We start from the raw sequence: 25642 nt of genomic DNA, 5'->3' as shown, positions 1-25642 counted from the left end.
ACTTGATATAAAACACTTAAAATATTAATTGAAATGTGGATTCCAGTCTCTATTGTTCATGCATTTTATATGAAAAACTCATTAGACAAAAGCATCAGCTGTTCCTAGAGAAGCTACTGGCATGGCAGACCTGATGCTTTGCATTGTCTGCCCAAACTGGTGGGTTACTAGTTTCCCCTATTCATCCCGCTCCATCTGACCCACTGAATCTTGAATTCTTTGCATTACTTGTGGAGGCTTTCAGTGAGGAGTGATGAGCACATTAACATCACAGAACAGTCTTCAGCAGAGCTACATGAACAGCTGCTGGTGGTCTGGACCCAGACCTGACCTGACCTCAGTGCCTGCCATTCATTACAGCCCCAGATACGTGATGCCTCCCATAGTCCAGGGATATCCAGGGTTTCCCACTGAACTCCCCAGGACTGAGCTCAAAGAGCCTTCACCGTCCCTTACCATAAAGGCAATGGGCGTCACCTGGCTGGCGCAGCAGAGACAAAGCCTGAAGCACTTTTCCAGTGGAGGAACTTGGTCAAATTAGGCAGAAGATGACATGGAAAATATTAATCTAGTAGCCTTGGCTTTTAGGCTTGTTGGCAGGAAATTGAATATGAAGATTAAAACTCCCACAGGCAGAGGATGTAAACTTGTCCCCCACTTCCCAGCTAATTAGCTCTTCCTACAGAAAAAGAAAGGAAAAACTACCCCTGTTTGAACAATTTCTTTGAGGTTCATCCTGTAGGTTCTAGGGCATTCTGGGGGAATAACTGCAAAATCTAAACCAGAAAAGTGAATTTCTAGAACCTGATCAGTCTTCCCTGTGTCTTGAGCACAGAGCCTCTTTGTACCCTGCAGACCTGAGGGCTGCTGAGCCTTGGCAGAGGAATAATTTCAGGTGGCCACAATACTCAAAACCTTAACTTCAGATGCAAGGGGGTGACAGTACTGAAGATGAAATCTCACACTCTCCTTCCAGTTTAAGCTCAGTTTGAAATATCTTCTTTTTTAATTCCTTGTCCCTGTTCTTCAATTGTAGAAATGCAATTAAGAAAAAGGGTTATCACTTACATAGCAGAGGGTAGGCAGATAAACCTGCATGCCCTCCTTAAGATGGCATGTGATTTACCTAGCACTCCACGTTCCTCCCAGCAATATCAATGATAATAATGCTGACAGTAATCAATGATACTAATGCCAAAATGATTGCCATTAATATTATCAATGATAATAATGCCAAAAAATGAGGATCTTTTCTTTGTCCAATCTGTTGGTAACACCTGTTATACAAAAGACTTCAAGGCAAGAGGACATTCCTTAGAAAATCCAGTTTCCACTTCTGAAAATAAGCAGTACCTTTCTTTTTCCCCCTGAAAGGGGGAATGGAAGGGAGGGAGGAAAGAGGGAAGGAGGGAAGGAGGGAAGGAGGGAAGGAGGGAAGGAGGGAAGGAGGGAAGGAGGGAAGGAGGGAAGGAGGGAAGGAGGGAAGGAGGGAAGGAAGGAAGGAAGGAAGGAAGGAAGGAAGGAAGGAAGGAAGGAAGGAAGGAAGGAAGGAAGGAAGGAAGGAAGGAAGGAAGGAAGGAAGGAAGGAAGGAAGGAAGGAAGGAAGGAAGGAAGGAAGGAAGGAAGGAAGGAAGGAAGGAAGGAAGGAAGGAAGGAAGGAAGGAAGGAAGGAAGGAAGGAAGGAAGGAAGGAAGGAAGGAAGGAAGGAAGGAAGGAAGGAAGGAAGGAAGGAAGGAAGGAAGGAAAGGATGGAGGGATGGGTCCTTGAACACAGCTCCTCTGCTGCTGCCAGACAAGGCAGCATTTTAATAGCACTGTTTGTTGTGTGTGGGTCCCTGCTTCACAAGTCTTCTGAAAAGCAATGCTTAATAGATGGAAGACCAGGTCTTACAAGCATCTTGTATGCCACTAGCAGCTTTCAGAAGAGCATGCAGTGAAAATATTAATAAACGTATAGCTGTTGAGTTCTAGTAATTTTCGCTTCAAGTCACTGACTGATGAAGTGGCTTGCATTCAATATTTCCCTCCCCAGGGAGTGATGGTTACCTAAGAGCCTTATAAGTACTTGACAGGGTCATTTAAATATCATGCATTCTTTGATGCCTAATTATGAATATTGACACAGCTGGAAGCAGTCTACACTCATCAAAACAATGGCGGCAGAGGTGACCGCATGGTTGTCCACCATGACTATCCATTTGTGTGTTGTTACTCCTTGCCTTGCCCAATCAGAGCCAGCTGGCTCCAAAATTCTATTGAGTTGTTTCAAAAGGGCAAAGGAAAGAGTTCTTACACAAAATTAAATCAATAAATGTTACACTTACAATCCTTTTATCACGATTTTGTTTCCACTTTTGCTGTGATTTCTTTTGCTTTCACACATTCACAAAGATTTTTTTTTAATATTTTCTCCTTGTTTTGCAAGGTGCTTTGTCTTTTTCTTCATTGGTTATGTCTATTCCTTGAGCAGTGTTTTCTTTCTTTTTCTGTGCTCACAAATGGCTCCTTACTGATTGTACTAATTGTATAAGAATCCGCTTTCTGTTTTTTTTACTGTAACACGGTTGCTTTGATGATGTCACATCCATCCATATGCTTCACTCTTAATTCAGTGCAGGCATCTTGGGGAATATCTGTGGGGGTGTGAAGACGGGGTTCTTTAAAAGGGTTGACTCATGGGAATGTGACATTTGTGTGCCACAGCTTTAGTAGCTAAATATACTCTGGGACTGTTGTTTCTGAGCTACATCACATTTCTTGCCAAGATGAAAATGTGTAGTCCAACCCATAGAGTGGGAATTGTGCATTGCCATCACATCGGCATTTTCATTTTGGCCATTAAGGAATCTGCCCTTTATATTGCAGGCCAAAAAAAAAAAAAATCAAAAAAAAAAAGCTGTGATTGGGCAAATTACAACCCTCTTTTATTCTCCTCCCACCTCCCCAGAAAACTAAATTAAACCAAACTGAAAAAAAAACCAACAGCACATGTTCTAGAGTATGTTTATGTTTTATTTTCTTTCTTGCTGTGTTTTACTGTTAATTTAATTGTGTTTCTCACCTTTGTTGAAATAGTTTCCCTAACCTTGCTGCCTAACCTTCCCCCCTGCTGCCATTGTACTTGGTGTTCCTCCTCCACAGTCGGAGTCATGAAGCTCCTCCTGTGGAGCACTCCAAGGCTTTACCCTCCAAACCCCAGTAGTGCAGTAGTGCTGAGTCCCCCTGTAGTCACCCTACTAACGAAGGGGGAATAGAGATGTACAGCTCTTCGACAGGGCCTCTGTGAAGAAAGCAAACTGATTTTCTTCAAGAGCAGCTGGCCCTGTACCCTGCTGCCCTTCTCTGCTGCCTCCTGTCCTTCCTGCCTCCATTCAGAAATGTCTCATGCTTTTCTAGTACTGGGTTCCTTAGTGCAAATGTAGCCAACAGCTCCGTTTTCTCACACATTCCCTATCTGTCTGAAATCTGTGACTGTTAATCTCTGTTTTGATAAATTGGTTGAAAATTCAGGTTATGATTTTGTGGCTCTGCTACAGCTTCTTCTTCACAGCATTCAGGTGGAAGTGGCTGAGCTGGGCACTGAACAACAAAAGTGTGGTGGTTAGCAGTCTTTAATGTTTGTATTCTTATTTGTCTCAGCACTCCTTAGGTGAAGATTGTAAGTTGTATCTCCTTTCCTTAGCAAGCCTTTTGTTGATATCCATGTAACTAAGGTAAAAAGCTGATTAGAACTGGGGTGTGATGAACACAGTTTACAGAGTTAAGAGTTGCTGGTTTATTTGGATATCAAGAGGTCTCCTTTAGAGATCTGGTACCACCAATTGTTTTATAGTATAATCTATATTATTATTATCAGTAATTGCAGCTCTTCCTCTGGTACATCATTAATAGTCAACTCCTCTATTTGGAGAGGGCTGTGCTCTTGGGGAGCCCAAGAGCCACTCCTTTCAAAACCTGCCTCCAGGAGATATTTCATATTGTACACAAGTGGCAGTGTTACTAAATTTTACTGTGATTATCACTACTTGAAAGATTTGCTAAGTGCTGACAATGCTTGTCTCTGGAGAGTCTGCAAATGTTCAGGCAGATTCTGCTGCAGTGACAAAAAATTATACGGAACTTCAGGTACAGTTATGATAAAAAATGTAAAGTGATGAAATAACAAGATACTTTGCAAGTAGACATGAAATGAGTGGGGAAAAAATCTGTGGCAAAACAAAGCTTCAGACTTTTTTTTTCATAAATTAAACAATTAATATTCATCACAGGAGAGCTGAGTTTTGCACCAAGAAGTACATTTGCAGAGTAGTTTTTAAATAAAAATATTGTTATATGCTAATATGTACAGGGATCTAGAAGATTCGAAGCAGTTTCTGCACCAGAGAAAACAGAGGAATGTTATTATGTTGTTGGCATTATGTAATAAATCAGATGAGGAAATGAGGAATTGAAGTGGCACAAAATTTGTCAAAACTTTGGGTTTGAGTCAGTGTTTGCATGTCTGAGGGGAAGGGCTTGGACTTTCAATGTGTGGAGGTGGAGAAAATACTCAGTATTTCATCAGTGCCATTGTCCTGACACTGTCATGATTCATAACTGATTGATCCTAAAACAAGTGTAAGTCCAGTGGGAGGAGTTGCACCATAGGCAGTTCTGCCTGCATGGGATTGGGAAGAGGTTTTCTGGGGGAAAACTATGAAAACAGTGCTATTCTTTCCCATATCTCAAACCATTGTATGCAGAAATATAAAACGGTTACAAGTACTTTGCAGATCACTACATTTCAAGTGCTGAGGAAACAATGAAAATTGAATCAGACCAGATCCTTCCTTTACTATACTTTTATGTTTTCTGCCCAGAGTCTAGTAAATTGTGAAAAAGGGAGTAGAGAATTGCTCTGATTCTATCTGTGGTTCTGTAGCACATGGCTGAGATTTGGGGTGAAAGGTATGGTTACTCAGAGTGTAGTGGTTCACAAAGTGATTTTACCTAGACAGCGCAACACAGTATTTAGTTCACTTAAATTTATATAGAGCTACATGCAGATTAAATCCTATTGACTTCTCATTTGGATGAAAACAGAGGTTGGTTGGATGAGTCTGTACTAAGCAAAGATTTTGTTCTGAAATGTTCTTAAGTAAGTTAGCATGAGCTTACTTTAAACATCCCTCTTTCCAGAGAGAGGGATTATTTATATATGGTTGTTTGGTTGAAATTTTAAAAAAATATATTTTTTAGAACAATCAACCAACACTATATTTGCCTAAAATGCCTCTAACAACTTGTCCAGGAACAGGATGTCTCATAAACTAATCCCAGCATACCTACTGTGGGGCACTGTTTCAGCACCATATCAGACAAACACCTGAAAGGCATTGTTAACATTTCAATGGGACCAAATTTCCCAGTATGGTTTTAGTGGACAGATACCTGAGTCACTAGACCAGGCTAATAACTCACAAACATGCCAGAAGATTGATGATCTTACCACACCGGAATGGCTGGTGTCCTGTGACATGCACCAGGAGCCTCTGCAGTCAGGATTAAGGGAACACACCAGACTTGTGCAGAGAAGTGACACTGATCCTTCTTCTGTTCTGTCTTGCATATATGAGCTGTCTGCTCCCACGGCTAGAGACAGCTAATCATCTCAGATTACATCTTCAAGTTCAAACAGTGACAGTAGTAAAGTAGATGCTAATTAATAAAATGGAAATTGTATATAAAATTCATGAAAGAAGAATGCTGTAAGGATGTTTCTGACAGCAGACTTTCTTCAGACTTTTTAAATTATATTTTAGTAAGTTTCTCTGAGAACAAGAGTGAAGAAACAGAGCAGAGACATGGCATTCAGAAAAGAGGTCAGGAGCTAAATCCCTGAGCAGGGCCACATCTTTAAGCCAATTTTAGTCAAACACAGGGTTATAATAGAGTATTGGGCAGTGATTTAGTGTGCCTTCTCTGTGACTAAGCCTGCATTTCAAACTTTATGTAAAGAAAGCTCCAGCTCATTTAGTTGCAGATTTTCTATAGTGGCCATCTGAAAATGTAAGGAAAGGAACAGATTTAACTGCAAAAGACAGGCAAGGATGAGGAAATCAAGATAATGGTGGGGTATATTCCAGCACACACCAACTGCCTGTGCCACACTTAAAGAAATGCCTATACTTTAGCACTGACACTCACTTAACATTTTCAGAATTCAAAACATTTCTGCATTTCACTAACAGTACAGATTTCAAATTTAACTAGCATAAATGGAAACGTTGTATGGCAAGATTAGAACCAAGAGCCATTTGCTGTTTAGTAGCGAAAAAAAAAAATACATCATTGGTAACAGAAGAAGTTGTATTGATCTGGTTATGAAAACAGAGCTTCTGTGCTCCCACATTAGATCCTACAAATAAAAGAATGGTGAAGTTTAAAATAGATGTTCTCAAATGTGGCTTCTGGAAACAGCAGGTATCCTTGACCCATAATTGTCCACCTGCACAGATTTCAAGTCAGGCTGTCCATTTCCAGGCTGCAATGAGCTGTAGAGGGTTGTCTTACTAAAAGAGGGAAAAACAGTCATTGCCCCAGGACCCTGATGTGCTTTTTCAATAAAAGAGGCCACATCTAATTTGTCACGGCAGCTGCTGTGGGTTCAGGGCACTAGAGCTATTGTGTGATGGACCAGACCCCCAGCTGCATTCATCCACTGTCACCCGGTGAGGATGGCTCAGTGGAGGAACACAGACTGCCTCGTGTTCTTGTTTGACCTTTGTAGCACTGACATATTTATCAAGAGCTGGAAATTCGCTGTAGGATGTGCTTGCACCACAGAGCCACTACTCATCTAGAAATAGCAAGGCATAGCTGGTGGACAGGTTACCCAGTTTCATTTTTGTGATGTTTATATTGATTATAAGGAGATGTTGTGCTAAATAAAGATGCTGAATTGGGAGGACAGTCTGGCCCTTTAAACAAGAAATTTCTGAAACTGATTTGACATTCAAAGGGATTTAATAGGAGAAAATCTAGTAGGTGAAAGATATTTAAAGCACCTTTTAGTTTTGTTAATGCCAGTGTGCAATTAAAATGTCAATATGCTGTTAAAGATATTTGAATAATTTGTTTTTCTCATATAGGATGTGCCTAGTTTCAATTACTGTATTAATTAATAGTTCAGATGTGATGTGGTAATTTTACAATGACCTAAACATTGACAGTCCTGGTTCAGAGCACTGTTAATATGGTCTGTAAACTGTCAACTGTCTAATTACCTGCCCTGTCAAAAACACCACCTACATTTTTCTCATATTCATTAACTTTTAGTTAATGGCTATCAATATCTCTTTAATTATGTAGGAAGGATCCCAAATAACTTTTCCATTTTTCTTATTTTTCTTTGTCTGGAAAATAGGCACACTTAATTCCTTCTGTCAGCATGGGCTGGTGCTTACTGATCAACAGCATGTAGTTAATTAAAAAATTAAAAACCTGGAGGGAGCATAATTTAGGTTTTGCAATCTCAGTTTTATTGAACATTAAATACAGATAACAAATGTCATTGTGTTTGGGAAGCAGTTGTTTCTCTGAATTTCTTTCATTTAGTCAGGTGTTTAGAGAGATGTTCCTTCAAACTCTTTAACAGTCATTTAGTGAGGCACTGTACCCTCTGCTATCTGGTTGCCATTGCTACTACTTTTGCTAGACTTTAATCGTGTGCTCCAAAATTGTGCCAGTGGCTGAGAGAGAGGATAGGGAAAAGACATGTTGTTATTCTCATGTTACAAAAATGTGTCTTAAGGGCACTTTATTGAGAAGTTTTGAAGCAGATAGTGCAAATTTACCACTGTATCAAAAATGTGCATCCTCACATCCCTGTGAGGGAAAAGAAAAGGAGTTCTATTTGGCAAAGCTGTAAGGTTTTTTTTTTTTAAATTCTCAGTCCCTTATGCCCAGAAGAGACTTGTTACAGTTAGGCAACTAAATGCACAAACAACTCTGTGTACACTTAGTATTGGTGTTCTTAAACCACCAGTTGATAGTCTGATAACTCACCTTGCCCCAGCAGACCAGAATAAGTCAGGGTACCTGCTCAAGTGGATTTTAACAGCTCCATTGGCATTAGAAGGGCTTAGGGCAGTTTATAGAGTAGTTGCTCAGGAAGAAGAAGAATTAAGAAGAATTTCTGGCACGGCTATACAATACAGCAAACATTTGGAAATGGCTAACAGCATATTCATCACCAATTTTGTGTTGGCCAGGATATTAAACTATTGTTCTTCTACTAGCAACCAAAGATTGCTTCTCTTCTGTGAAATAAAATCTCAGCTGAGGGGGCAGCTTGTTAGCATTGTCACAACTGGGCATAAACTAGACAGTTCTTTCATATACCCATCAAGGATTTTTTAATTGGAATATAACACCAGCTGCATGCTGTCAATAATATGCCATCTTGTTCATGTTCCATCCCATCTTACCCACAATTGTGATAGAAAATAAAAGAGCAGCTGTTATATAAAAAAAGGCAGTTGGGGGAAAGCAGGCACATTTTTGAAGCCCTACAAAGCTACTGCTATCCACTATCATGTCCTTTAGAAAGACATAGAGTGGTATTTTTGGAGAGCCTGAAAGATCTGCAGTTGCTGAACACAAACAGTACCCACACATACAGAGAATTTAAGCATGTGCAAAAACACCTGACCAAAGCCTTCACTAAAATAATTCTAAAAGTCTTTTGACAAGCGAATATGTTTTTGATGTTTTCTTGTTATTTAAATCAGTAAATCTTATTCTTAAATAAATACCAACTTCCTGTTTGCAAGCAAGCAGGGTGAGTGCAACAGAAGCCACGGTGCTGGGTGGACTGAGTACCACTGGTTTTTAAGGATGCTCACAGAAGTGGTCTTACCAAGTGGTGCAGAAGAGGCCATCAGTAGTGACTTTGAGGCCATGGCCAGCACTGGAGAAATTTATTTCAGCTACCAGCTCATAGCTCCCATCAAACAGCTCAGCAATTCTCTATGTGCATTCATTGCTGATTGAGTCCCAGTTAGTGCCTCTCAAAGGAGGGCACAGTGCAGGAGTCCCTCTGTCCCTTCTTCTGCCTGCTGTCCACACTGAACCTCCTACATTCGCCACAGCCCGTGCCGAGGTTTGTGCAATCGTGGCTCATAACAAGGAACGTAAAGAGCACTGGTCTCTTTTTGCAGACAGCATTCAGCTTTATCTCTGCAAAACAGGAGTCTCTATTTAGTGTCTGAAAGAAGTCTTAGAGTTTTGCAGCACTTTATATGTTTTTTGTCTAAATATGACCAGCAATGTCCTGAGGCAGTCATCCAATAAGACCAATTAATTTTGTGTACACAGGGGTTTTTTCATATCTCAGTGTGAAGTTCACACTCATTGAACTAAACTAGTAATATCAAATCAGCAGCTACTTTCATATACCCCACATCAAGACCTGGAAAAACAATACCGTTTATCTCTACTTGCTCGTGGCAAGACAACTTGATACCATCAGCAATGCTTCCCTGAAAGGTTTGATCTCACCTACACTGTGTTATATGTCCTCAAGTGAAAAGAGATCACGATAAAAATTGAGAGAGTTCCAACACTAGGAAAATAAGTTAGGCTTTAACCTCTTACATGGAAGTTTGTATATCTGTAAATCAGTAAAATGTCTTCAGAGCTAACCTACAAATGTGAAAAAGCCAGTCATGTTCCTTGTTGTAGGAGCTACTTTCATGTTGACTAACTAGCTGTGTAGTTAGTGTAGCTCCCAGTTTTCCCTGCAGCACTGGAAAATTCATGTAAGAGCATGTAAAGAGCATGAGCAAGAACTGGACAAATGACTGCAGTAAATCCAGAAAAGTTTGACCCAGTAGCAGAACTGATTGCGAGGCTGGGGGAGTTGCTATTTGCAGCAGCAACACTGCTGTTTGTGAGATGCTTGGTAAAGCAGACAGGTATGTCTGCCTGGCCTGCTGCTGGATAACTGAGAGGGTGTCTGCATGGGTTTTGAATGTATGCTGGAGAAGACACTTGTTTGCCCACACAGCTCTGAGTATATTAGTGCTAGACTCAGGGCAGCTTTACTGCGGCTGGGGCAGGTACCTACTTGCCAATGTATGTCCTCTGAGATGAAGCTACAGGTTCACCTCATCTAGGGAAGAGACTGGCCATAGTAATTACTGAGCATGTTAAAAAATGTACACAGGAAACATTCTTTGAATTTATGGCAATAAAATAAAAATGTACACACATTATACCAGTGTCTGCAAGGTAGGGACGTAGTAAAAAAAAAAATTAATTAGGTTTTTTAAAAAAAAAGCAGAGAACTATAAATAAGACAGAAAAATGCATGAAAGCAGGTACCACGGGAGACAGAAAATTAAGTGAGACCATAGCAGCATCTGGGCATCAAGTCTATGAGAGAAATGCTATCTTTTACCTCAGGATATGGCTGGAGAAACTATGCTTGCTTTACTGAACATACTATGGATGTGAATTAGTGTAACAGAGGAAAGAAAGGCTCTGATAGTTGAAGAGTTGTGAGATATCAAAGAAGAACTAGCAGTAAAATTAGTCTTGCTGACTGTTACAACCTGTGTTTCACACTTATCACAATCCCGTTTAAAGTGTTCAAAGGCAGGAGAGGCAATGGTACTGCAATACAAAGGGAAATTATAAACCTAATATCAGATATGTATAATCTGGTTTTTTAGCAGATCTGAAAATCTTTCTGGAAGAAGCAGTCTTCTCAATATCCCTGGCAGGGGCATGTTTTAATTCTTAAGTCCAGGCCTTTTGACTACACCTGCTGTGTTCATGAGTGTAGGAGAAATGAAGAGCTAATCCACAGTGTTTGTTTCCTGTCATGCAATATACAGTGATGGCATTTTAATCACAGAAGAGGTTTTATCGTTCCTCTGTGTAAAGGCAGAGTTAACAAGGGGTCCAGCCACGTTCCTAGCATGCACCAGCCCAGCCCAGCTGTGGGCAGAAGGACTGTTTCTAAGAAATACAGTCTGTGTGCATGAATAAACACTGTTGGCTCAGTCACACACTTGTTCAAAAATTTTGTTATAATTTCCAGAACCCTTGGAGAATAGGAGATATAGGGTACTGCCTTACTATTTGTCTTTGAATGTGTAATAGATGACTCCTTTGTTAGTTCAGCTGTGATGTGTTCAGTTGCCCTATTAGCTCAAAATTAGCATTTGCATTTTTGTGTCTTTAAGCAAGATCAGAGCTGATGAGGAAACAATTTTTGCTTTTAGATTACATGCAGTGTTTGAAATTTAACCCAAATTCTACCATAAGGCTGCTTTGAGCTTCAGCCTGCTAAGCAGAGCTGCTTAAGTTGACATTCTGCAAACTTCACTTTTCCCTGTTGTGCAGAAAGGCCATAGTTCAAAACAGGCTGTATAAAAGGAGAGGAAAAGCCACAGAATTTCTCAGTGACAGCTTCTTTTTCCTTGACACTATTCATAAAACTTCTTCCAGAAAGGCACTGGGCTGCTCAGAATACATAATGCCCGCATCAGGAAAAGAAAAAAAAAACCTGAAAAAAAGAAACACCCAACACTTGTTCTGTGCCATCAGAGGAGCTCCTTGCAGTGAAATGGGAACTGTGAAGATGAGAGATTCACTTTGCAGGCTACAACAACTTCTCTGGAGCCCTAAAATCATGCATATTCAGCCAAACATATGTAAATCTATTTTAACCCAGCGGTGAAAGATCCCCTGAAGTAAGCTAATAAAGAGCAGCTGTATATGTTTAAGCTTATCCCAGGTATACTAGAAAGGTCCCAGAATGTGCACTGAGCTTTTTTTACATCATTAGAGGAAATGCTGCAGACTTTAAAGGAAATTTGTGTTTTAAGATGCAAAGCAGCATAAAGTTTGTGTCTGCCGAGACAAGCTACAAAAGAATTAATTTTCCTTGACATTTGGATTTTATACATCTTGTTTTTAACTACTGTGAATGCCTGTGTTTTATGGAGGTTTTTTTAAAGCAACCTGATATGTCTGCTTATTCCCCACCATGCATCTAAAATTATCTTTGCTTGCCGGGAAAGGGTGAGAGGTGAAGGAAAGTACTGAAATCAGGAAAGTTCAAAATTATCAGCCGCTGTGTACCACCTGCCAGTGGGAGAAAAGTTGTCAAATGCTTTCTAGTGCAAGGGCTGGCCCTGAGTTTAGCCTCTGGGACAAACAAAATGGGGTTGGCTTCAGGGCTGTAATGACTTTCATTATATTATATATGCAGGAGGTTGTGTCAGACAAACCTTCTCCCATACCTGCAAACTTAATAAACTGGTTCATTTACAGAGATACTGCTCAGAAGTAACAAAATTCAAAAAGCTTTAAGAGCTTCCTATTCCAGTCCTTTTCAGTCTTGTCTCCCCTTCACTCCACTGGGGATGGAAATTGTCTGAGCATGAATTTTCTGGTTCAGGTTATATGATTTCCATCTACAACAATCCCTTGTTTCAAAATTCACAAGTGTGAATTCACAAGGCCATGGTGTGAATTTTGTATGGCCACTGTAGTGTGCAGAAAAGTTGGATTGCAGGATCATAATCAAACTGAAACCAGATAATTGAAATCCATTCTTTAAATGTTGTTTCAAGAGTCACAAGTTATATCATATGGACGTGTTGATCTCCCCTCCTTTTGTAAGTTACAACCGTCTTTTTTCTATAGAGAGTCATGGTGGCAGTCACTAATGGAAAGTGGAGAGAAATCATAAAATGATAAACCAGTTAAAAGAAGAAATTAAACCACTGTTAAAGATCAGTTTATAAACTTGTCCTGGAGGGATTGTTTCTGAAATAGGTCTGATAAGGGGACAGAAAACCCTAACAGAGGCCACTAGAGCGGATCAGATTGCTTAGGTAGTTTTCAAGGCTTTGTTGCAAGTTACTTCAGTCACATTATTTATTGATTTTTTTTTAATAGTTCTGAAGTATGATTTCTTCTCATACCTCCAATGATCCCCAGGTTTTTTGTAACTGAAGGTTTTTTCTTTTCCAACTTCATGCACCCACTTTTTCCTTGCTAGATACCTCAGACTACTAGCTCAGGCAGCTGGCTTTGAGAGCCCTAGGGTGGAGTATGAGAGAAGATGGATGGATTTTCTCAACACAGTCATGCAAATCTTAAGAGTTGTAGAACTTTATGAGTCAACTATACAGCTTTACTGAGAGGGAAGGCAGGGGAAAGCATTTTCCAGCAGTTTTAACTATGAATGTTTGGGCTGGGGTTTTTCTAGCTGGTGACACCAGGAGTCCAGAAAAATGGGTACTGGAGAGTATTGCACTGAGTCAGCACAATGAGTCCTGGCAGCCAGAACAAAGATGAAGAAAAAGTGTTCTCACTGTTTTCAATAAAGCAATTCCATTAAAGTGGCAAACACCAAGTCATTGGGATAATAATATGGTTGGTTTCTATAAAATCTTTAAATTATTCCTTCAGGAAAACATGAGATAAGATCTCAGAAGTGCAAGGTAGACTTTGATCATTCCGCTGTTTTTCTGACACTGAAATCTCAGAGTTCAGTCTAAATTTGTCTGGAAATTTTTTGTTTGGTTGTTTCCTGGAGGTTTGAGGGTTTGTTTTGTTTGGGTTATTTTGCTTTCTGGTTTTTTTGGTTTTTTTTTTTTTTAATTATTATTGCTAGTTTAAAAAGAGGAAAAAAGCTTGTTAGTACCTGCAGGGATTTTCCAGTCTGAAATAGTCTTTTAGCAGCATGAGACTACCTGTAAACACATTTCTAACACCTGGAGACACATGTTGAAAGCCTATTCAGTGTTATTTTAAAAAGATATGTTGAAGCCCATAAAAACCTCCATTCATAATGAGGTTTTTCACCAGTGTTTCTTGCAAGCCTAAGATGAGAGAGATGTACATCCTACAGAGAAGCTTGCACTGAAGAATGAAATTAACTGCTGAGTTTTCCCCTTAGATAACAATAGTAAAGAAATCATTGTGCTTTTCTGTAACAATGGCTTGTTCAGTGGAAAGTCTCAAGTGATTTTGTAGCTGTTGGAGATGGACATGGGCTCATTCCCATTTAGCTAGAGAGGTGACATTTAACACAGAGATGACACTCATGCCTTAACTGCTCTTAGTGTGTGGTCTGGAGATAAATATTACCTTATTTCCTGATAGTTATTTCCTCATTTTCCTTCCAAAACATCATTCTTAATTTCCCACTTCAGTGTTTCAAGTTTCATGTGTGTCACCATTTTGGGTTATTACTTTACCAGCTGTTGCAGGCAACTTTGGAAAAACAGATAATGACAGCTCCCTGTGGATCTGATCACAGAGCGATTGTGGCGTGTGTGGCATGTGGTCTTCCCGTTGCCCAGGGCACACCTCTGCCAGCCATAAGTCATTTCTTTGTCTCCACACTGCAGCAAACTGCAGTGCTCAGACTGAAAGGTGTTACTTTTCAGGACAGGTAGCTGTTATTCACACACAGCAACTTGCAGAAGCAGACCAATATTGCTGTCTGTCCCTAGAGTTATCCTTAACAGCTTCAGCCTGCTTGTGGAAGAGGGCAGCATCCAAACTCTTGTATCACTAAACTCATCAAGCTATTCAAACTGGGGTGTAATTTGCTGCTTGTTTTCATTGTTAATGAATTGTGAGGGTTATAAGCTGGAATTTCAGTTTGTACTCACTGCAAAGCACACACCAGAACTTAGACTGAAAGGAGTGTGACTGTGGGGCTTTTCTTGATGTCCTGCCATTCATGTCACACAGGGATCACAGGTGAGACGAGAAAATTTAGGCTTCAACATGAGATATTTCTTTTTATGCTGTACATGCCAAAAGGACTCAGAGCTTTTGCTGAGCCTCTGGAGTCGAGGTCTCCTTTCTGCAGATGCCTGTTAATTGCTGTTCTCCTGAGACAAACACCTTACTTCAGATCTCTTTCCAGGGAGACCTTTGATCAGCACTTTTCAACTGCAACTTTTTAGCAGGTGTTAGCTCCTTTCATTTACTTCTGAGAAGATAAGTCAAAGGCTTTAGAGAAGTCAAGGGCTATCATACTTACTCCTTCCCCACAAAAAGTAAGCCATTCATCCTGCCAAGCAAGGCAGTTTTTCTGGTTTAACGTAATTTACTATTGAAAAATATGTTGTTGTTTTGTTTTGTTTTTTTTTTTTTAACTACATTATTCCTTGGATGTTCATAAAATTAATTGTTTTATTACTTGTTCTATTGTTGCCTCCATTTGAAAGATTGTAGTGGTAGGTCTGTGTTTTGTTGGGTCCTCCCTTTGGCTATTCTCAAAGGCACATAATACACTTGTCCTTTTCCAGAGCTCTTTATGCTTGTACTTCAAGTGTTGTCCAAGATACCATACAATGTCTAAGAATTGCTTTGGGTAGCTCCTTAAGCAGTGGGAGGCAAATTCCTTAGGACAATTTAAAAATGTTTAGTGTCTACGTAGGCTTGCCTCTTTTCTCTATCATGGTCTACACTTACTCCCTAACTTTGTTATATTTCTGATTACAGAATAGAGTGGGGATTTTTTTTTTTAAATAGCAGCAGGAAAAGGAGTAAATGGTTCAGTCTCCATGTCTTCCCTTGTCTATCCTCCTTTAATGAAGTTTTTTGTGTTGATATTCATTATTCTTATTCAGTTATGCTCATGCCATGTATTCCTTAGAATGAACTTAATCCCTTTGTGATTTTTTCATTTTAATTACATTTCTACCCTTGGAATTTCTTTCCTATTAGAATTAGAAGGAGCAGATAATTTCCAGAATAGATTCATCAGTATTTTCATACACATCTTGCTTTTTAACTTGTTTTTTTTTAGCGTATGTACTGTCCAAAAGCCTGAATACTTTTGTTAATTTGTGAAAAGAGGGAGCCTCACTTTCCTGCTTATGATAATCTGGCATACAGAGATCTATATCTTTGCATAACCTCTAGTCTTTTCTGTATTATTTTTACCCAGAGACATATCACAAGTCTGCTTTTCCTGTCTTCCATAATTTTAACAACAGTATATGAAGTGTAATATCTCCTTGCTCATTAGTAACAACTACCTTTAGCTAGATCAATGCTCTACTCATGGGATTTATACATGTCCTAGCTAATTTCAAGTGGGTTGAATCACTTTGAAGGTCTGGAAACATTTTTCTAAATGTCCTCTAAACCAACCAGCCAGCCCAGACTGTGTATCTTACCTAGAAGCTCTGCTGGAAGAAGGAATCAATTATGCATAGCATAGTATAACATAATACCATATCAGGTCTTCTCTCTCATTAGATGAGTAAGAAGAGGTGATTTTGCGTGTTCCAGACTGTTACAGTGCAGGGTACACTGGCTGAGAAAATGAATGCCAATGTTAGGAGATGCAGACAAAAGGACGTGGGATGAAATTACAGAAAGCTAGTGGAGGAGAAAGGATCAGGTTGTCTATGGAAATCGGAATAGTCATGGAAAAGGGAGAATATCAGGTGACTAGACTGGCTCTTTTAGTAGCCAGAAATAATACTACATCACATGTAGGGGAACCCTGAACTTATAAGCCCAGCTGTGATTTGTAAGGGAGAGAGCTTGACTTAAAAGGAAGTGTCCAGGGAGGTCAGTAAATGTCAGCATGTTTGGGGCATTAGTGATAAAACATGTAAGATCGCACCCTTGAAGATGCAAATATTTGATGTCATCTATTTCTTTGTAACATTTTCAGGTTTACTTTTATTTTTACCACCACACAACTCTGGGGTACAATGTCAATACAGATAATTCTGTCAAAACTATCCCTTTCAAAAGAATAGTTTGTTGTTATCCAAGGTGATAGGTCTCAATGCACTAGAGAAAATAGTTAGGCATGTGGATTCAGACCACATAAAATTAAATAAGCATTGTCTTTTCACTTTTGCAAATGATGTATTACAAACAGGAAAGTTCTAGACATAATATTTTAAAAGTATCTAATACACTTATAATAATAATAATTTTATTATTAAATAAGATATATGTAATATGGGAATACTTGTATCAGACATATTTTACTGGTTCTATGCAGCCAGCCCAGTCAGTTTTCCAGTACATGATGTCTTAAAAGTATGTCAGATAATAAATAGCTGTAAGACTTTTTAAAGACGGGTATTTCCTCAAAGCTGGGAGTCCAAATACTTTACTTGCCTTTCAAAAATGTAAACCCTACATTTTTTTGATTATTTTCTCCTTCATTTTAATTCCTTGAACAATGAGTGCAAATGAAGGATGCTGGACTTGCCATGTGGACTGTGATGTTCTTTAAGAACTGCAGGATAAGTAAAAGCACACAGAATGCAGTCTGTAAAGTGACATGAACAGTTTGCCTCAAACTTGACATGGTTGGGATCACACACTTCCTTCGTTATCCCGCACTATGCAGGCAGTTACTGCTGATGTTAAAGTTTGACATGTTGATGGACAACAACTACAATGTTAAATTCCAAACCACCCCCACCCACCCTGTGGTCATGACAGTAGGATGTTGAGCATTTCTCCTACTTTTTTATTACTTTTTTTTTATCTATTCCATGAACATTGATGAAAGGTTAAATCTTGCCCTTTTTATTTTATTTATATTTAAGTTAGTGGGATTGTTTGCATGACTAATGACATATGGAAGAGATCCCTGATAAGAAATAAACTATATAATTAAACTGACTTTGTTTCCAGAGAATATCTGCCTGCCTAGAGAAAAGCCACTAATGTTAAATATGCTTTAGTGTAGAAAACATAATAAACATCAGGAAGGTTTAAGTTCAAGAGGAAATAGCTGGAATCAGGATAGTTTAAGAGACTCATAAATTTCTGTGTGTAAAACACCTGCAGTGTGCGCAACATCATTTTAGCTACCCCTTTCATGAACACAAAGGGTCATGCAGTCTGGACTGGGCTTAATGTGAGTGCTAATGTTTTGATGTATACTGGTAACCTAAAGCTGAAGATTTTACATTGTTTTTTCATGCAGTGATGCAGGTTTGTGCTTAAGGCTATCACTCGCAGAGTAGCACTTAGCCTAAAGCAGAAGACTGAGAGTGCAGAGCTTGAAGTTTCCCTCAGCCAGTAGGAAATTTCAGGCATGGACATGAGTTTTAAGGTATTGCCCTTACATCCTATAACCAGATACGTGAGAGAGGTGACAGCACTTTCCCTCTCCACTCCCTATCATGAGGAAGTTTTAGGTTGCAATGAGGTCTCATTTAAGCTGAACAAACCAAGTATTTTAAGCCACACCTCATCACTGATGGCCTGTAGTCTTTCTATCATTTTTGTGTGTTGGAAAGTTGACACATTCCAATATTTTTATATGGTTGGCCCTTTTTTTCCACCCGAGTACATGGCTGAGTCACATTGAGCATACTATCAACCAAAAATGCTATTTCCCTTCCCACAGCTGCACTCCAGCCCCTTGCTCCCAGTCTATATATAAAAGAATATTAGAATTATATTATCATAGAACAATTTAGGTTGGAAAAGACCTCTGAGATCATCAAGTTCACTCTTTAACCTAGCACCACCATGGTGTTTTCTAAACCATGTCCTCAGGTAGCACATTGACATGCTTTTTGAACAGTTTCAGGGATGATAATTCTAACCCTTCCATAGAGAGTTTGTTTCAATGACTGACCATCCTTTCAGTGAAGAATATTAAGTTAGTAAGATATGACTTTCCTGTCATGAACCCATGCTTTTGGGCTTTGACTGTAGGTGCTTACACACTTAGGTAGACACTGAGCACAGATTTTGAGTTTTTTCCATGCAAAACACGTTGGATAAGTGCTTAAAGGGACATGTCTGGAAAGTCCAATCCATTAAATTAGACTTTTTAAGGTGAAGCTTTTCTTAACTTCATTCTTCCCATCCATTTAAGACTCTCTATCTGATTCTCTGGTTGTTCACTGCAAACAGTTTTACAAGTGTAAATAAATTTGGCCACAAAATGCTGCAGAGTCCAGGGTGCAAATATCAGCAGGTGAAGGATCACAGAAGACCAACACCTTTGCAGTGAAATATGGTTTCTGCTGACTGTGCTGTAACCACTAGACTGTTCTTCTACATACAGCAATTTTTTTCCTGTGTTTAAATTACAGAATAAGGTTTTACTGCTGCTTAAGTGCTGATGACAAAGAATAGAAGCATCTGCCTCTGAAGAAGCTTCTGGGCTTTAAAAGAGAGTTCTCTTAGAAACACTTAATTTGAAGATTTTTTTCTAATTTCTGAGTTTTACTTTCCTGCCCTTACATTTTACTATTAGGACATTTATGGGAATGCCAGATTTTATTTTCTTAAGTGATCATCTGCTCTTGCTATTTATTCTCCCTGTGAAATCATAATCCTTTGTATTGTCAAAGAACAATAATTTCTGTGGCACCCAGCTGTGATGTTGCATGCAGGTGCTTATGATTTCAAGATCTGTTTTGCTTTTAAATACAAAGTTCAATCTCTTGTATGCAAATATCCCTTGTCCACATAAATGCTGCAATTAACTTGGGAGGGAAAAATGGGAACAATACTATATCTGGCCAGAATACTTATCAAAGGCTTCTGTGAGATAGTGGCAATTTTTTAATATTCTTTTAACATAGTTTGCTTCTAATTCTGGATTGTAATTACCTTCTGTGCCAAAAACATGAAAAAACCTTATTTTAGGAGTTGCATCTTCATAAAGTCTCAGGAGATCCTTGGAGTTGTATTTTCTTCCTTGCTGTCTCTCCTGAAATAAGGACAACTATTTCCTTTGAGCATGTGGAGCTTTTAATCCCCTGGCACTTGGGCCCTCTCTGGAAGAAGAGGTGGGAGAGATGCTCCTTCAGTTCCTTGTCAAACTGTGGCTGCTCTTTGTAAACAGTAAGAACACAACTAGAAATTAAAAAAAAAAAATAAAACAACCAACCAAACAAAAAAATTACAAGCTTTTTGCTTGTGTTTCATTAGTGCTCCTAGCTTGGTGCCCATATCAGGAAAAAAAGCTTACTTTGGACATTCAAGGTGTTCATTCATGCTGCATTAGGGACTTCAGATGGAGGAGGTGCACTCTGCCAAAGGTGCCTTCTCAGACAGCAGGTGCTTGGATGGCCAAGGAGGATTTGACAGTGACCTCCAACCACAGGATGAGGCACCAGGTCAGGTCTTTTAGAGCAGAAAGCATAAGCTTCAGCACAGAGGTCAACCTATTCATGTGTTCAGAAAAGAGAGAGCTTTTAAAATTAAAATAGCAAGGACAGTCATCTAGCAGGCTTAATAAATTTCAACACTGTGCTCTATCTTTCATAGTTACTCAAGCATCCTTCTGAAGCCCAGGCATGTGACACTGACTTATAAAACACGTGACAAAGATAACAGAATGAAGAGCAGAGAAAGTAGCCTTAAACAATGTGGCATACACTTCTCTGCTATTCACCAAGATTCTATCTCCTCTCCTCCTTTTAAAGGCTTTTGACTGTCAATGATTTACCATAGTAAAAATAAGATGGTATTAGCCAAGGAGAGATCAGAAAGAGAAAGGTTAGGAATGAGCAGTATGTAAGAGGAGAGCTAAAAAATCTGCTTAAGTCAGTGTGAATTGCCCAGGACCAGGATTTCAAAACAATCTTACTTGTCCTGCACGTGAATTCCCTTTCGCCTCCTGAATTTTGTAGTCTTCAGCTCCAGATCTGAAAGCTGAAGGCTACACATGGATGATGTAGCTGGCAGGTAAAGTATGTCTCCAAATCTGAACAAGCTGATAAACAAAATCACCCTGCAAAACACAAAGAAATGCCTTTGAATGCCTTTGAATAAAGTAGTTAATGATAAGTAGCCTCCCCCACCTCCCCACTCCTCCTTTGTCTTTAGTTTGTTTAACCTCTGTATGCTGTCTATTGCAGGAGTGATTCGGGAGAGTTACCTGAAAGGTCATGATCAGCTGGTGCCAGTCACCCTGTTGGCCATTGCTGTTATTCTTGCTTTTGTCATGGGGGCCGTCTTTTCGGGAATCATAGTGTACTGCATCTGTGACCACCGCCGCAGAGACATGGCTGTTGCGCAGAGAAAGGAGAAGGAGCTGACCCACTCCCGCCGCGGCTCCATGAGCAGTGTTTCCAAGCTCAGTGGGCTCTTTGGGGATGCTCAGTCCAAGGAGCCAAAGCCCGAAGCTATCCTCACGCCTCTGATGCACAATGGCAAGCTGACTACCCCAGGCAGCACTGCCAAGATGCTAATCAAAGCTGACCAGCACCATCTGGACCTGGCTGCCCTGCCAACCCCCGAGTCCACCCCAACCCTGCAGCAGAAGAGAAAGCCCAGCCGAGGCAGTAGGGAATGGGAGAGAAACCAGAACCTCATCAATGCCTGCACAAAAGATATCCCCTCAATGGCCTCGCCAGTGATACCAACTGACCTGCCGCTCAGGGCTTCTCCCAGCCACATTCCCAGCGTTGTGGTCCTGCCCATAGCCCAGCAAGGCTACCAGCATGAGTATGTTGACCAGCCAAAAATGAGCGACGGGGCTCAGATGTCCGTGGAGGACCAGAATGCCACTCTTGAGTACAAAACTATCAAGGACCACCTCAGTAGCAAAAGCCCCAGCCATGGAGTTAACTTGGTGGAAAATCTCGACAGCATGCCACCGAAAGTCCCCCAGCGGGAGGCTTCCCTGGGGCCCCCGGGCACCTCGCTGTCACAGAGCGGGCTGAGCAAACGGCTGGAGATGCACTCCTCTGCTTACAACGTGGACTACAAGAGAAGCTACCCCACAAACTCACTCACGAGAAGTCATCAGGCATCAACCCTCAAAAGAAACAACACTAACTCCTCCAACTCGTCCCACCTGTCCCGCAATCAGAGCTTTGGCCGGGGTGACAACCCGCCGCCGGCCCCGCAGCGAGTGGACTCCATACAGGTCCACGCTGCTCAGGCACAGGCTGTGACTGTATCCCGGCAGCCAAGCCTCACTGCCTACAACTCACTGACGAGGTCAGGCTTGAAACGCACGCCCTCGCTAAAGCCAGACGTACCTCCCAAACCTTCCTTTGCTCCACTTTCCACGTCCATGAAGCCCAACGATGCATGTACATAATCAGAGGGGGAGGGTGAGTGGGAGGAGGATGGCAATTAAGCAGAAGTTGCCCTTGAAAGCCAGTGTTCTGCAACTGTTATCACTCGCTCCTCTGAGAAGACGGTTGTTGCAAGCTGAAGATGTGTTGGATTTCTGCTCTCTGGGAAAAGTGGAATATTTTTTTAAACCCGAGCCATATGACCCATGGTTGAAGGTTTGCAATTGCAGGATTCACCCCCACAACCTGCCAGTTCTTGCTCAAAAGATTAACCCTCCATCAAAAACATTGAGCCAAAAGCACACAGGTGAAAATGACTGTGACATTTCACCCCCTGCCCCTAACTGCACAGTGCATTCCTGAACTGGGAAAGAGTGCTCTGAAAAGCAAAACAAATGTAAAAAACATACAAATGTTAAAAAAAAAAAAAAAAAAAAGAAAAAAAAGAAAAGGAAGAAAAAAATTTTTAAAAAAATCAATTGATAAAGCTAACTCTGACTTAACAATGGCAGAGGTTTACCACTAGCAGGTACTGTGAAATTATGCCCTTCAGTGTTACAGTCATTTGGTCATAGCAGTTAAATGCCAGCTTGGGCAAACTATGTCATAGATTTCTGCTACCCTTCTCTTTTAACGAATAACATGTGACTGTTAACACAAGTAACTCCTCTTATTTATTGTTCAGCTTTTGTTTTTCTTAAGGAACTGACCTACATTATCATCCCGTGAGCAGCTTTTCAGAGAAGTACCTTGAAAGTTATACCTATTTAACAGGAAACCCATTAACTGGAGTAATTAGAACTCTTTTATTTTTCCAAGAAATTCACTGAGTTAGATAAGTTGGAGCTGGATTTCTGAACTTTGTGCCTGGACTGCCTGGTTAGCTGAACAAAAAAGGGGATATCTATTTAAGTCTCTCAGCTAATTAGCTGGCTGGGCCTCTGACCTAAGACAGCAACAAATACTGCAAGTTTTTAACTTCTAAAGCAGCTGCAAGAGAAACTTAAAAGCTGCACATCTGTGCACCATTGCTATCAACATGGCTTTGTCAGTAGCTAATACTTTCTGTGAAGGCACCAGCTTGTGATGTGCCATCTCATTTCACCTTGCATGTGAGACGGCAAACAAAATCCTCAAACAGTGTGAACTAGCTAATATGCCGGCTGTTACCATGCATAAATTATGGTCTTATCACACGGGTTTTTCGTGGGAATATATCTGTGAATAGCCTGTTTTCTTCCACATGTAAATTTGTGCCTTACACCCTGAGTTGTGTATATTTGTGAGCTGTAGTATGTAAAACCTTTGTCTTTTTCCCCTTTGAGTAATGCAAATATTTATTGATCCTTCCTCCTCCAAGCCCCTTCAAAAACTGGAGTAAAGACATTGAAAGAAGAATGTGGTGGTTATTTTCATAACCCCCACATCCCTAAAGAAATTAGGCTAGCACCATACCCTCCAGATTTGACTTTCTAGCTGTGCCAAGTCCTCTCTCAAAACCACCCACAGGTGGTGGTGATGCTCCCAAGGCACCATGCTGGGGTTTCTGCCTTCCCCCACCTCCCGCTCCCCCTTTACAGCTTGTCAGCGTGGAGATCATTCCCACTGGCAGCAGGAAAATGACTAACACCCTTGTCCATGGAGCTGGTACATCCCCTGGTTGGACAGCACTGGTGAGAGGGGCCAAGCCCTGCAGAAAGCCCAGCCGCACATCCTGCAGCAGGCAGGGCACGTGGAGCTAGGACAGGCAGGCAGGCTCCTGCTGTAGCTACCTGCTGCTCCAGAAGGATGCTGCATATACTTCTTTGGGGAAAAACGTGGGGGTTTTTTTTCCTTTGTTTCTTTTGTGTGACTGTGCATGTAGCTAGTGTGGGAGTGTGTGTGCGCACAGGTGTGTGCGTGTGTGTGCGCGCGCAGGTGTGTAAGTTCCTTTCCAGTCTTTCAGTTTATGCAAAAACGTAGCTGTGTTTTTAATCTGTTACAATAACTGTGTCAACATACTGTAGAAAAATGATGGGGATCGCTTCTAAGCTTTTTATATATATATATATATATATATATCTACTGAACAGTATGTTTGAGTAAGGTGGTTATTTCTGTTTCAATTTGTTTTTTAAAATTTTATACTTCCATTTGCTTTTCAGGGTTTTGGTTTTGTTTCTGAATGATTGAAAAGACAGGTTTTAAGTCCACTAGCTTATAGATGGTATATATATGATCTGGATGGTCTACACCAAAGTGTGTAACAAGGGTGCTTGCATGTTCTTTCATTTCATCATGGCTTCTTTTATGAAACAGTTTTGTTCACCCGTAGTGAACTATGCAGACTGGAGTAGATAGATCTGTATCCAAAGCAATGTTGTTGTTTTAATAAAAACAAACTGAAAACCCTTTGAAAACAGTAGGTAGCAAGGTAATTTTTTTTTCAAGAACCAACTCAACACCTTTTTACCAAGCTCCAACCCCTGAAGCAGGTTCCCTTAATATTATCCCTCAACACGTTCTCCCAAAACACAGAGATGGATAATCATGGCAACAGCTTGTGCAGCGATCTGCCTTCACAAAGTATAGCACAGTTACTGGGTTGACCTTTCAATGTTCATTTTGTATTTGGTGGGTCTTCTGTTTTCATCCTTTCCCAACCCCAGTTCTCTTCCACCCTCTGTTTTGAGGGGTTCATCGACCTATGTGTGCCTTTGCTTTCCACCCTTGCTATACACGCGTAGATGCAACAAATTCAGACTCTCATTTGTTGTAAAGTTGTAAAGTATTGTGATGTCACCAGTTTCCCTTCATTTCCACATCCCCCTAACATATGATTCACAACTTAATGTTGGTTGTAAAAGAAAAAAAAGGCAGGAAAAGAAAAGAAAAAGGAGGAGAGATGGGAAATAAAAGCTCTTGATTACGTATGGTAATAAAACCAGACTGTTCTACCTTGTTTCTTGTTTCTTGGTTCTCTTGTTTCTAGACAATTTATCCTTTTCCTTTTAAAAATACAAATAAATGCAGTGCTGATCATTTAGATCAGGTTACAGTAAAGAAGATATTTGTTACTTTTTACCTCTTACAGAAGACAGGATTTAGTGTGAGGTGCTGGTAATTAATTAAAAGTTAAATCACACATTTGCTCTCCCTCTATTCATATTTTGCATTTAGCTTTTATAAGCTTGTTCATCATCAAATATTTATGACAGACTTAATAGCTTAAAAGAGCAAGGCCGGGATTTAAGAACATGTGGTCCACCAAAATAGATCATCATACAGATGTGACTTCATCTCCAGATTTTACATATTAATAGTAGAGTAAACTGTATTTTCTTTCAGCAGGCATAAATAAGTTGTGCTTCACAGGCCTGATTTAGAGGATGTTGTCTGAGACTTATTCTGCAAGAAAACAATAGTGAACAGATAATAACAGAAGAGTGTAAAAGTAATGACTCCTTAGTCCTGGGAGTCACTGGAACATACCTGGGTTCTTCACATTAATTTTGTGTAAACGGGATCACTTTTGCACAGCTATTAACTACAGTACAAATAAACATTGGTTATGTCCATTACTAGGCTTATTGGACTTGTTTTGTGACAGG

At 40.2% G+C, this 25642-nt stretch overlaps 1 protein-coding gene and 1 long non-coding RNA gene across 8 annotated transcripts in view; one reads left to right on the top strand and one right to left on the bottom strand.

Moving 5' to 3' along the window:
• The window catches only part of SEMA6A (semaphorin 6A), a 118665-nt gene extending 93672 nt beyond the window's left edge, over nt 1-24993 (top strand). For all 4 annotated transcript variants that reach the window (XM_064405676.1, XM_064405674.1, XM_064405677.1 and 1 more), the window contains one exon: nt 20886-24993. In XM_064405676.1, coding sequence (XP_064261746.1) covers nt 20886-22075 — 1190 coding nt within the window. In that variant the 3' untranslated portion in view covers nt 22076-24993. The remainder of the gene's footprint in view (nt 1-20885) is intronic.
• Nucleotides 5497-22140, bottom strand: LOC135291461 (uncharacterized). Of its 4 annotated transcripts, none has more exons than XR_010354252.1 (7): nt 22014-22140; nt 20906-21035; nt 20615-20758; nt 19994-20189; nt 19633-19878; nt 16203-16342; nt 5497-9219 (listed from the first exon to the last, which is right to left on the bottom strand). It is a non-coding gene; the product is annotated as an uncharacterized LOC135291461 (long non-coding RNA). The 4 variants fall into 4 exon arrangements; XR_010354255.1 differs by having other exon boundaries at nt 19633-19799; XR_010354253.1 differs by lacking the exon at nt 16203-16342.
• Nucleotides 24994-25642: the final 649 nt, after the last annotated feature.

The sequence above is a fragment of the Passer domesticus genome, chromosome Z, assembly GCF_036417665.1.
Source record: "Passer domesticus isolate bPasDom1 chromosome Z, bPasDom1.hap1, whole genome shotgun sequence".
Classification (NCBI taxonomy): domain Eukaryota; kingdom Metazoa; phylum Chordata; class Aves; order Passeriformes; family Passeridae; genus Passer; species Passer domesticus.
The sequence above is the reverse complement of the archived record's forward strand: the minus strand, read 5'-3'. Positions and strand labels throughout refer to the sequence as shown.